The sequence below is a fragment of the Coloeus monedula genome (assembly GCF_965178545.1).
Source record: "Coloeus monedula genome assembly, chromosome: 3".
Taxonomy (NCBI): domain Eukaryota; kingdom Metazoa; phylum Chordata; class Aves; order Passeriformes; family Corvidae; genus Coloeus; species Coloeus monedula.
The window spans coordinates 54,070,766-54,084,113 of NC_138783.1; the positions used below are offsets into that span (position 1 = coordinate 54,070,766).

Sequence of the window (13,348 nt, forward strand, 5' to 3'; positions counted from 1 at the left end):
GCCGTAACAACCATCCCAAAGATCATTTAAAAGTGGTGTTGTGGAGGAAGAGTATCATAGTTCTGTTCCTGTCATAGGAAAGCCTGCATGGCAACATTTTTACAGGTATTTGTGTGGAGGATGCATTAACCCCGAAAACCAGGCAGATTGCTACAAATGATCTTTTTCAAACTTTCAATGGACCTAACTATTACCTCTGGCCATTCTGGCAAGAGATGACTTTTTCCTCCCCTGAAATAACAAGCAAAAATCTCCTCAAACCTGTTGTTTTAGTGAATGCAGAAGACTCCTCCTGTGTTCATGACCTGGGGGACTGCTGGTAAACTGAGAAGTCTGTTCTGATATTTTCTTGGGCATTCTGGTGGTATCAGTAATCAAATGGGCTGCTGCTGCCACCAGCATCTCAAGGATGGAAAATGAGGAGAGGGGAGGGAGGAAGGGAGGAAGGAAGGAAGGAATTCGGAAGGAAGGAAGGAAGGAAGGAATTCAGAAGGAAGGAAGGAATTCGGAAGGAATTCGGAAGGAATTCGGAAGGAAGGAAGGAAGGAAGGAAGGAAGGAAGGAAGGAAGGAAGGAATTCGGAAGGAAGGAATTCGGAAGGAAGGAATTCGGAAGGAAGGAAGGAAGGAATTCGGAAGGAAGGAATTCGGAAGGAAGGAATTCGGAAGGAAGGAAGGAAGGAAGGAAGGAAGGAAGGAAGGAAGGAAGGAAGGAAGGAAGGAAGGAAGGAAGGAAGGAATTCGGAAGGAAGGAAGGAAGGAATTCGGAATTCGGAATTCGGAATTCGGAATTCGGAAGGAAGGAAGGAAGGAAGGAAGGAAGGAATTCGGAAGGAAGGAATTCGGAAGGAAGGAAGGAAGGAAGGCTGGCTTTATTGTGTGCTAGAGGGTGTTTTCTTTGGATCTTGATGCACCACCTTAGACACTCAGGACATGGAATAAATTTAAAGGCCCAGAGATGAGACAGGTTTTCGTTCTTGACCAGAACCCTAACTTAAGTGAAAGGAGCAATATAACACATCAGAAAGGATAAATAAGAACTGTATGTAAATCTGTTTGAATTCTTATGTGTACTACCTTATCACAACTGTAATTTTGAAAAGTTTAAGTAGCTTTTTCCATGTTATATTTAATATTCCCCCACAGTACCAAATAGGAGAGGTCTTGCTCTATTAAACAATGTTAAATACACATGAAGACAGGGCATAGTTTAGAAGACCTTTCAATCTATGACCAGTAAGAGTAAAGGAAAAGCATGTATCACAGTTTACTTAATGACAAAATCCTCCTTATCTTCTATTCAGGTGCCGTGCAACCTCCCCATCATTAAGTGACTGAACTCTGCTGTCACAGCCAGAGGACCTTGAAGAGATCAGGTTTTTTCCTCTGAAAATAATCTCACTGTGCACTTCCATCATAACTTGATTTGGAAGTACCTAAGTACTTCACAAATACTCATGAACTCAGTCTCCCAGTACCCACATTCAGGCTGCACAGTTAGAAAACAAGCTATATCAAACTCCTGTTGTACCCATTTCCTTGCATTTCTACATTAACTGTTCTTTCCCTGGATGGTACACTGCTGTTCACTGTGGTTCCAACTCCCAAGCCAGGAAACAGCAAGGGATTTGGATGACTGGAGGGGTGGTGGGGAATACAAAAATCCCTAGGAAACTTCAAAGGCTATCCTCTGGGTTTCCCAATGGATGGACAATGAAAAAGAGGCTGTCTTTGAAGATGGGCCAAGAGAAGCCAGAATGCCACTTCTTTTAGAGGTCATTGTTCTGCAGAGGGATGTAGTTTCGCTGTGTTCTGGTGCTAGGGAACCCAAAGTACATGCTTCTAAAAGATGCTAGTTTCAAAGGAAGGCAGCTGCCTCTGCAAATCTTGGAAAAATAGGCACCCTCATTTGCATCCTAGAATATACATAAAAAAAGTTTTCTGTTTACCTAGGCTACCTGAATTATAAGATTTAATCAGTTTCTCTTTGGCAAGAATTTTGGGAAGAGGAAAAAAAAATAGGCTCCAACCCCACTGCATTGAAACTAGTTAAAAAACCCATCAGGACAAGAACAAAACCCCCCAACAATATAAGCTGCCATGTATGCAAGACAAGTTAAAAAAATTATTTATAGAAAAAAGCAAGTGAGTTGAATACACAGAACTTGGCTAAAGGAAGACTAAAAGAAAGAGGACACAAGTATTAAAAGATAAATTGAAACCCAGAATGCTGTATAAAGAAATATATTTTAATGATATAAGAATAAAATTAGGAAATGGAAAACATAACTGTTAAATAGGTGGGGAAACAATAATGATAATCTAAAAGGCTACAGAATTGTACTTTAAAGGAAGCTCTGAAAAATTTCCCTGTGTCATTAGGACCTGGACTGACTAAGACCTGGAAATTTTCTTTGTGAAAACAATTCCATATTGAGGAGAAAGACAATTACAAAAAAAAAAGTTATTCTGTCAATTTTAGTTCTCAGACCTGCTTGAAGGTCATTAACACAGCATCTTCCATTTAAGCCTGCAGTTTAGGACAAAATAAGGCCAACAACAGAAATTTCACAAACATCAACTTGGAGAAGAAGGTTTTTAAGGAAAACACAGTAACAGCAAATGATAGAAAAATGCTCTTCAGCTTTTTTCATATGATGGGGTTTTCTTAGGTATATTTTCATACTTTTATTTGATTTTTGGTTTACTGACTTAGCATTCAAATGTAAAGTAAATCTGCATTTTCAATACTACCTTATTTGGCCCCAAATGGACAACACCTATTCTATGAAGATGAGAAAACAAATATTCTTAGACATACATATATATTCATGCTTCCTCATGGATGTACAAGAAATACAAACCTGTATGGAAGCAGGTGGAATCTTTTGCATCATCAGGACAGCAAGAGTATTCCTCCAGCCAGAAGCTTGCTGAAATAATTCGTCTTGACTCAGGAGAAAAGGTACAACTGGCTCATTTGGACTGTGCATGGGGTGTCACTTTGCCCACCATACAAAAAAAAGCAAAAGAAAGATGCGTCTGTTTTCAGTGACAGCCTCACTCTCTCTCCCTGCTCAGCTGTGTCAGCTCTGCCAGTAATGAGCATAAGCACTAATATCACTGGGGTTTGTTCCTTTGCAGCCAATCTCCCACACAGATTTATAAAAGTGACTCTGATGGCAGTACCAGCCATTATGACTCTCACATCAAGAGGCTGATGCACACTTAAGGCTTGGGTTGATTACCTGTCTTTGAAAGAATCTTTCTCAATATTAATCAAATTGGCCTGCTCCCAGCAGTAAAGTACCAATGCCTACCACAGACAACACACACCCAGCCATGATTCTGCCCTATAGCAGATCTAATACAGATCTAATAGAAGATGCACAGGAGCGGGAAGGACTGAATGCTCCAAATGGCCTCCAAGATAACAGCAAATAGCAAGTGCATACAGAAAAGTACAGTAAATTAGTTTCATTGCATAAATCCCATTGGAACTGTGTACAAGATTTGTCTGTGGGATGCTTCCATCAGTGTTACCAGGGCTGAGGGAACTAGGGGTAGGGTAGGGCCAGCTGCTTCAGTCTCACCTTCCTCCTGCATTTGCAAGAAAGTTACAGCATGCATACAGCTTGCAACTTTCAAAGTTGATTCAGAATTCATGCTGGTTTATAACTGATTCTATCGCCATGAATTTACATAATTTTTTCCCTGATCTCTCTTCATTTACTGGCAACAAAACATAAACATTCCAAATGACCTTCCAGGATTTATGCAAAGTCTTCATTGTCCAGGCTGCCTTTCATCATGACATTTTCTTGGTATAGCAAGGACTCTAAAATGCCTCTTTTCCAGCACTTTGGAGAAGGAACCATTCCAGAAGTTGCCTATTTTTCAGATGGTCCCCAAGAAGATGCATGATGTTTTATACACAAAAGTGATTCTGGTTTTATTAGAATGGTCAATGGAATATCAGCAACATACAAATAGGAGAGAATATGGCATGTCTGAAGAATGTGCCTATCTCAGAAATTTAAAAGGAAGCCAATTAAAGGCCATCATCATACACTCAGTCAACATTACTCCCAAATGACGTTACTAATCCCAAGGTGTGATTTGCTACAGCAGCACTGCAGCCTACAACTTGAATCTCACCACTTTAGGGAGACAATTACTGCTCTTCCAGCAGCCAGTCTTGCTGACCTTAGGAGCTGCAGAAGATACCTGTAACTTTCTGCAGGGACCTGAGAGGAAGGAAGGTGTCCCAAAATACCTCAGTGGAGAGAAAATGACTGTGAATCAAGCCCCTCTGACAGTCCAAATGATTTACTGTGTAACAGGGACTGGCATGCAGCTGGATTCCAGGGTAACCCAGCAATGTGGCCTCTGTGGCCCCTGCTGGTTTTCTCCCTCTGACAGGAGGGATTCAGATTATACAGTAGAACCTGTACCAGAACAGCCTTGCTGCAGGTCATGAGACCCAGCACCATTGTTAGAGCTCTAATACTGAACTGCTGGAAAGATACAAGCAGCTGAAGAGCCACTGGGTGCACATGAGCTTGGCCACTCACACCACCAGCAGCACGATCCACAGTGAGAAATAATCACAGTAAAAGATGTTACTTCCAAAGTTGCTGTACTTTAGTCTGCACCAACTCCAAAGATTCCTTCCCAGCTCTTACAGGGTCCTCATGATTGGAGATACTTTAATGGCCTTGAATGGTAAACTGGGCTGAAAGGAAGTGTCCTTGATTTCACCCCAAAACCTGAGAAAGGATGGCACAGGTCACAGGTGCAGCACCAACAGGAAAACCAAAATAAGCTCCTCGAAGGCATAAGAATGCATACCAATTTGCAATGGAGATGTGATTCTATCCCTCCCTCTTCCTAGAAATGCTAATTTTCCATTAGTCTGAAAAAAAAAAAATTATAATAAAAAAGCCCAAACAAGCTCTTGCCTAACAAGACAGAAATCTTGCCTGGAACACCAAGATGAATCAAGCCAGAACACTGCTAATTTTATCTTGGGAGAAGGAAGGAGCACAGTGGCTTCAAACCTTCTAGCGCAGTAGCTGTGGGAGCACATCAGCTGGATCGCAAAAAAACCCCAAAAAACAGTCAGATAGGAAGCAGAGCATTCTCCTGAACAGATTATGCTAAGAAATGGCTCTGGAGTTACTGCTCCAAGGCTACGAGCAGAAACAGCAGACTGAATTGCTGGGAAAAAAATACCCCAAACCTTAACAAATCGCCAAAAAACTGACAACAGAGATCTTCGTCGTTAATTGGTTGGGAACAGTCCATAATTACATGATTTAAAAGAAGTAAATCTGGAGTGCCTTAGCGTGGATGAAAGAAACCTTAGTGTTAATCACTGCCCGTATGGAGGGAAAAAGGTCACAGCTAAGGCTAGCCAGTATTTTTTTTCCTAAGGATTTAGTGAAAGGCCAGACCATGTCTGTAGGAATTCATAATCAAAATGGTACCGGACTGTTTTCTCCATCCTAAACCCAGTGGATACGACAGGCGACCCCTGTGCTGCCTGCCAGGAGCCGAAGTTCCCTTGAAGAGCGATCCCCCCGCTCCCTCGGCACCGGGGCCGGCGGAGCTCCCTGGACGCCCCCCGGGCCTGAGCGGCTGCGCTGGCATCTGGCCGCAGCACAGGCCACCCAGAGCCCCATAAGCACTCACTCCCTTCCTCCCGGCGAGGGGGCAGGACCCGCTGCGGGGGCAGGTGGGGACCTTCCCGCAGCCTCAAGGAGAGCGGTAGCACCCGGAGACGGGGCGGCGGGTAGCGCCCGCCCTCTTCCCTCCCTCCTCCCTTCCCACCCCCGTGACTCACCCGCCGCTCCCGGCGGCGACAAACCGCCAGCGCCGGAGTCACCGCCCCGACCCGACCCGGCCCGGCCCGGCCCGGCCCGCCCGGCGCTCCCCAGAGGCCACCCTGCCGCCCTCCCCGCGCGGGCGGGTCGGGCAGGGCGCTGCCGCCGAGGGACGCGTCACCCCGCAGCTCTCGAAATAGCTCAGCGAGAGGGGCGGCGGCGACAGATCCCTCTCCCCGTCCGTCCCTCCCGTCCCGCCCGCGCTGTCCCTCCACATCCCTGGCTCCTGGAGCGCGTCCACGGAGCGCGTCCCTGTGAGGGCCGGCGCTCCCCGCCCTGCCCCGTGTCCCCCGGCCGGCCGCCCCCCCGCCCGCGGCTGCGCCGGCGCGCCCCCGCCGCCCGCGCCCCCGGCGGCTGCGGCCGCCCCGCCCCGCCGATTTGAATATGCTAATGAGGGGTTCCGGGGTCCTATGGCGGAGCCGGGAGACCATCACGTGGGATGGGGACGTGTCCTTGAGGGGTGGGCCCGACCTACCCAGGCTGCCTTAAAAGCGGGCGGCGAGCGAGGAAGCGCCTCAGTCAGAGCGAGAAAGTGCCGGGGCGGCGGGGCCGCGGCTGCTCCGCCTGAAACTTCTGAGTAACATCAACAGGGGGAGGGGAGGGCGGGCGGCGGTGGAGGAGGAGGAGGAAGGTGGTGGTGGGGGGAAGGTTAGCCAGCAGCGCAGCCCTATCCGCCTCTCCTTCATAAACCAGCCTGTGTTGGGCTGAGCAGGCCCCTCACACAAAGGAGGGCAGGGCAGGCAGGGCTGCCCCCCCTTCCCCCCCGCCTCGGCAGAGGGGCAGCGGGGAGGCGCCCTTCCCCGTGCACAGCACTCACAGCCACTTACTCCTCTCCCGTCCCCCGTCTTCTCTCTCTTCCCTCCTTCCCCTCACCTCCCCCCCCCACGGTTCTCCCTTCAGCCCCCCGCCCGCTGTCCATGTAGCCGCCCGGCCGCCGGCCCCTCCGCACTATGCCCATCTTACTCTTCCTGATAGACACGTCCGCCTCCATGAACCAGCGCACCCATCTGGGCACCACCTATCTGGACATAGCCAAAGGCGCTGTAGAGACTTTCATGAAGGTACCGGGCTCTGCCTTGCGAGAGGAGGCGAGAGAGAGCGAGCGAGAGTGACTGCGCGGGGAGGGGAGGGGGCGGCAGGGAGCGGGGGGCTGCCTGGGCCGGGGGCGCGGGGCGAGGGCGGGCGGGAGAGAGCGAGAGAGTGCGTGTATGTGCGGGGAGGGAGGGGAGGGCCGGGCCGAGCCGGGGGGCTCCGGCGGCGGCGCCGCCTCTCGGCTCACCCTTTGCTTTGTCCCCCGCGCCGCAGCTCCGAGCCCGGGACCCGGCCAGCAGGGGAGACAGGTACATGCTGGTCACCTTCGAGGAGCCTCCCTACGCTATCAAGGTAACCCCCGCTCACCCCCCCCTCCTCCCCGGCCTCCTTCCGGCCCGTCCGCCCCCCGCCCGCCTCGCCCCGGCTGCCGGCGGTCCGGGGGAGCGCGGCACACTCGGGCTCCGGCGGCGGCGGCGCTGACATCAACATGGCCGACGCTTTTCCCCTGTGCGGTGTGTGCGAGCAGCAATGAACTGTGGGGGATATTTATTCAAGTTGGGAGAAGTGACAGCAACTCCAAGGAGAGTTCGGCTTGGCAGGGGCGAGCCAGGGGAAGGACCGACTTCAACCCGGAGAGCCCCGGACTCGGAAGGGGACGGCACTTCCCTGGCCCCGTCGTGGCGGGGGCGGGACGCACCGCGCGGGGGAAGGGGGCGGTGGGTCCACATGACACAGGACGGTGAACCTGTTGGAGGTCGCTTCACAAGCGCAGTTGGCTTCCATCTGGGAGGGTGATGTAAATAGTTCTGAGGTTTGGGCACCGGTGTTCTCAAAGAAATTTGTCCTGGGGAACAAAGCAAAAATGCTCGTTTGATAAATGGGGAGTTCTATGGTTTTAGAGAAGTGCATCATTTCAGGCTCTTTGGAGCAACATCAAATACTACTAACTTCTGAGGTGTTTTGTTAGCATTTCTAGTGAGCTGCATGCAGCAGGGAAGGCTCTTTGTAACCTAACAGGAAAGCAAAACTCGTATCTGCAGAATAAATCTTCTCATGTTTCTCTTTGCAGGCTGGCTGGAAGGAAAATCATGCAACCTTTATGAATGAACTGAAAAACCTTCAAGCTGAAGGACTTACGACTCTTGGCCAGTCCCTAAGGACAGCTTTTGATTTATTAAACTTAAATAGATTAGTAACTGGCATAGACAACTATGGGCAGGTAGGTTGACTATTACTAGGTGGAAAAATCTTAAGACACAAACTTCCCAGAGACAGCAATTAGCTAGTTGTCCAAAAGTGGCATCTTCACGGAATATTCAATATGGGGGCTTCTTCAAAAGTAAGCAGAGCTCAGCTAGCTTGAAGAAATACAGTCAGTGACTATAGTTTTGTACCCAACTTACTTTTTTTGTTTTCATTTCAGTCATTCCTCAGTTTTTAAGCTGTGATGTAGCCTCCAAGTTGACCTTCTCAGTTCAATTTTTTTATTTTTGTCAAGTCTATGTTCAGTACCTTAGCTGGCAAGCCTGATAGGGTTATGAAAACTTTGCTTTCTCTATACAGTGCTGAACAATTTGGGACATGAGCCATTTTTCTAACAACACTGCATATCCAAAAGTACTGGAAGGAGCACAACTTTTTGAAAACGTTTCTTTCCAGTGAGTTTACCGCAACATTTCTCTGCATAAGTGTATTTTTATAAACCTGCCTCTTATATCAGAACCTTGAGAAACTGTGCTTTTTTAATCTCTATTGCAACTATCCCTTTAAAACAGGACTTTTTTGGTGTGGGCCAGCCTTCTCATGCTCCTTAGTGTGAGCTGCTAAAATACAGAAGTTGTAGGTTAAATGTGTGCATTAGGACTCAGTTCTTTCTGGCGCTGGATCAAAGCCTGGATTTGTTTTACTTGAAGGATGGTACTAGTGTTGGGCAAAGTATATAATGTACTTTTCATGTGGGACATACTAACTTGAATCTCCCCTTTTTGTTTTTCTCATGTAATGCTTTGTCCACTATCTGAGGATTAGTACTTAGTACCACCCTGGTATTTAACATGGGAATATGGTTGTGAACATAAGTCCCTGTTCCTCCCCCCAACTCTTTCCAGTCTGAGTTTGTGGTAACATGCCCTATTTGTTTGTGAAGCAGTTTTCATGCTGCATTGTATGGCTTTGCCATGAGATGATCAAGTGAGCCTAAACATTTTTAAAATGCCTGTTTAGTGATGAAACTTAAAAAAAGTGCTAGTTCCACACATGGGGGTTTTTTCCTATTGCCATCTGCTGTCCTCATACATCTGTGTATGTCTCCCATTTTTCTGGTGTTTTACAGGAGCTGTATGAATCTTTCTTGAACACTTAAACCCTGTAGGCACATGCACAAACTATTTGCTGTTTCCCATTGCTACTGATAATTATTCTAATTAAACCCATGTCAAATAATTTGCTCTAGGTGAACCAGCTGTGCTCAACTACTCAAGTGGGCAGTTGAGTTGTCATGACTATTTTGACTCACCAGTAGTGTTCATTACTGCAATAGCTGCTCTTTTGTCTGTGAAGCAATGACTTTTTCTTTGTCTGATCTGTTTTGGTTGTAAGTCTCTGGGCTTGAACCCATCCTCATTTATGCAGTTTTTGCTCCATCCCACATGTGGAGCTGGCTGTTGAAGAGGTATGTGCATGGGCAGTCAGGTGGCTAAACAGAAATTCTAGCCCTTTTTAGCATCTGCAAAAATACATGGATGTATTGCAAGTGGTAGGTCATCTGCTGCTGAAGTCAAAGATTCCCATTTTGTCTATTCTAATCAAAATAGCAATTTTTAAAAATAAATTCCACAACACTTAACTGACCCTTCGGCATTTGCAGGATGAGATCTGGGGCACCTAACTGTCCTCAACTTCACACTGGTCTTTAAAAGCATGTCTTGTTATCCTCATCTTCCTGTTGTTCTTGTTTACCACCTAAAATATACTCCAGACAAACAGATATTTAACTGTACAGGGCATGAGAAACTTAAAAAATCAGGAAAATGAAAGTGGTCAGAATGCTCAGTTGCATTTGAAATAGTTTTCACTCAGAACATAAATTGCTGATTAACTTTTTTCTAAAGCAACTGCGAATATTAAGACCATAAAATAGTAGTTAACTGAAATTTAAGGGGCAGATACTTGAAGACTGAGTATGTCAGAGTAAGAGAAGATAATTTTACAAAAAAGCAACCATCTTAGGTGTGGTATTATGTAATAAAATCCAAACTGTTATTAATCTTCTTTTGTGGGAAATTTCTCTGGCTAAAAATCTTTTGACTGTTGTGCTTGTATTTTGATGTATTGACAAGCTTCTAAGATACTTGCTAAGATCCACTTGTTACACAAAAATTACTTGTAAAACAGATTTTTCTCACACATGCAAATGACAAGACATGATACAAGCCTGATGGGATTGTCTGGTTGTGTCTCCACCAGCGTGATATCCTGTGCCCCTGCTGAGTATGAGCTGTTTGGTTAAATGGCAGAGTAACTCACTATACTTGATTTCTTTCAAAGTTAACCAGAGTTCTCCATCAGCTGACCTTCTGAACAAGAATGATGGCTGAATGGTCATTCTGGAGTTGGGGAAAATCTCCAACAAAATCTTGTATTTTATTGCAACTTTAATGTTTGGATTTTTCTTATGAGTGTTTATCATATTAATCTTTAAGCAAATAAGTACTGACTTAGTTACTCATAAAGATTGAGTTACCGTGAGATCAGCTGGTCCCAGGATCTCGCATTTAGATCATAAAGGACACTGTCAACATACCTAGATTGTCAAGGGCCTGTAAGATTTCTTCATAAGCTATTTCTGATGTAAATGCTATGGTATGGCTTTATAAATGCTGTGTCTTACTGAGAGGTTGCTAGATCCAATTGTTTTGAAGGCTTTTGCCAAGAAAAAAATGTTTTTGGAAAGTACGTGTTTTAAGGTGGCATTTTAAGCAGCACTTTTAGATTGATAAATTCAGTAGTATGCTGCTTGAATCCAATAATAGTTTTTTCCCCCTTTAGTATGCTTTTTGTGATGATTATGATAGCAGAAGAATAAACCTTCAAATAAGGTGTCAGCTTTTAGCATTCACTAAAAATAGTGATCCTTTTCACCTTCTGCATTTTTATGGAGAGCTTAGGAAAAAATACAGGATTTGGATGTCTCCAGGAACAAAGCAGTTTAAATGCACCAAGTTCAGTAAGGGCTTACTGTCACATCACACAAAATGTTGTACTTCATTAGCCCAGTTTACACTTAGATAATTGACTTTTTATTTTCTCCAGTTCAGCTTCTCCATTGTTTGAGGTAGTCAGAAATACCAAGCCTTTTACTGGCAAGTGTTTTGTCCTCTTGAAATACGCTCTTTGGTCTTGTAACTGTGGCTTGTTCATCAGGATGTGAGTAGTCACAATTTAACCAAATAGTTTAGAGTGTAGCAAATGTGCAGCTTGTTGTAGTTGATACAGGGGTTAAAAACTGATAGATGTGTTTCTGTGGAAACAGAAAACATTGAAAATGTAGCTGCTGTTACAACAGAGTAAAAATGTAAACAAATGGTTGAAATGAAACATCAACCTCAGTTTTTTGAGGTTTGTAGTGAGGTTTCTAAGACTAAGCACTGAATCTGAGATAGGTAAAATAACTATCAGTGGTCTTTTGATAGTCATATACAAAGGACCAACGTAGCACCACCAAAACTGGAATCTGATGGATGCTTGAAATTGCTAAAACTCGGATTTATTGATACCCCATGTGTTTCACGTTGCTTGTTATTTGTGTAATGATGGTCTCTTACTGTTTTTTCAGCACTATTGCACAGAATAACATTTGAGAGGATAAAATACACTTAACTGAGTGGATTTCAAAGTGATTGAGTTGATATTTAAAAGTATTTTTACAAATTTTTTCAGGGTGAAATTGCTTTAATCCTGCATATAGAAAGAGCACTTTTCAATATTATAAGCTTTTTATGAGCTTTTTTTAAACTTGCTGGAATATCTTGCACATATTTTTCTGCACCATAATTATTACTGCTATGGTAAAACTGGCTTAGAGATGAGTTTGACTTTTAAACAAATCTGATGTAACAAAAGCACGCTAACTTTGCTGTTTTGAAACAGAAAAGTCAACTATAATTTGTCTAATACGAGCGCACTTAGAATAGGTATTTTTGATTCACAGTGATGAATAAGGTGCTGCCTGGATTTAGATTAGTACAAGAAACATTGTTTGGGTGACTTACCAGGCTGTGTGCAGTCTTGCCGAAAGCCTTTTATTCTGTATTGTTTCACATATGAACAGAAGCATAACTAAGAAATTTCGAGGAAAACTAAAATTCAAATTGAATTCAACTGGTAAAGAATATGTTGGGAACTTAAAAATACGCTGAGAGCTGGAATGACCGATTTCTGACCTGGAAGTTGGATGGTATCCTGCATATGATGGCATTGTTTTTAAATAACTTTTCTGAGTGATTTTTCATGCCGTGTGTGACCATCAAACAATACAATTTTAGGTTAACTGCCACTTTATAGTTCTCTCTGAATATATGTTTAGACCCATTTATAGCTACAGTAGCAGAATTGCTGATGTGTTCCCACAGTAAAACTTGGCATTGGTCTGTAGAGTTCAATGTGCTTTGCCATAATGGCATAAATACTCTGGTATTCCAAATACAAGTAAATAGCATACCTAGGAGATAATGTCTAATCATACTTGATAGGCACAAGACAGCTTGAAGTCACACATTCTAGGCTGACTACTTGCTTATATGCTTGTCTAGGTTCTCCTGAGCTTATAAAAACCACAACAATCACAGATGTGAAGTACTGTTCCCTAACATGGACTACAGTATGCTTTTGCAGTGATATGTTCTGTTTTCTTTAAATTGTTGAGCAGTTTTATTTTCCCAAGAGGCTTTTGAGGATTGTTACTGGATTTTTTTTTGCTCTCAAAAGTCAAAATCCTTTGAGTATGGCTTTTGTCTTGGCATTGTGAGATCATAACACACTGCACTGAAATGGCCTGTGCTGCATGTGCCTCCAAATTTGGAACCAAAGTTTAGGTTAACATTTCCTGCTTTGTCATGCTGGCACAGCTGCACATGCAGTTTGCTTCTCATGTTGGTAGAGGCAGAGGTTTGCACTTCTAGAGTAGCTCTCCTGGTCTTTTTTTTTTTTTTTGCCCCCCTTCCCCAAGAAAACCAAATGGGAGAATTTCAGACAGCAGTAAACAACATTACAATTGTAAGCATAATAAAGGCAGAAATATGAGAGGCTTTCTCACAGTCTCCTGTTTTCTGTGAAATAGCAATGGATTTAGCATAAACCTATATGCCTGCTAATGTCAAAGATCCGTATGTGTAGTGCTGGTAAAAATGAATCATTCCCATCTGCTGTGTGATG

The 13,348-nt window shown here is 44.6% G+C and overlaps 1 protein-coding gene across 4 annotated transcripts in view; it reads left to right on the top strand.

The window, feature by feature from the left end:
* Positions 1-6,409: 6,409 nt before the first annotated feature.
* The window catches only part of INTS6 (integrator complex subunit 6), a 40,802-nt gene continuing 33,863 nt past the window's right edge, over positions 6,410-13,348 (top strand). For 3 of the 4 annotated variants that reach the window (XM_082278399.1, XM_082278400.1, XM_082278398.1), the window contains exons 1-3: positions 6,538-6,945; positions 7,190-7,267; positions 7,986-8,135. In XM_082278399.1, the coding sequence (XP_082134525.1) occupies positions 6,835-6,945; positions 7,190-7,267; positions 7,986-8,135 (339 nt within the window). In that variant the 5' untranslated portion in view covers positions 6,538-6,834. Of the gene's footprint in view, positions 6,462-6,537; positions 6,946-7,189; positions 7,268-7,985; positions 8,136-13,348 lie in introns of those variants that run through there. The other variant, XM_082278397.1, reaches the window with a different exon arrangement.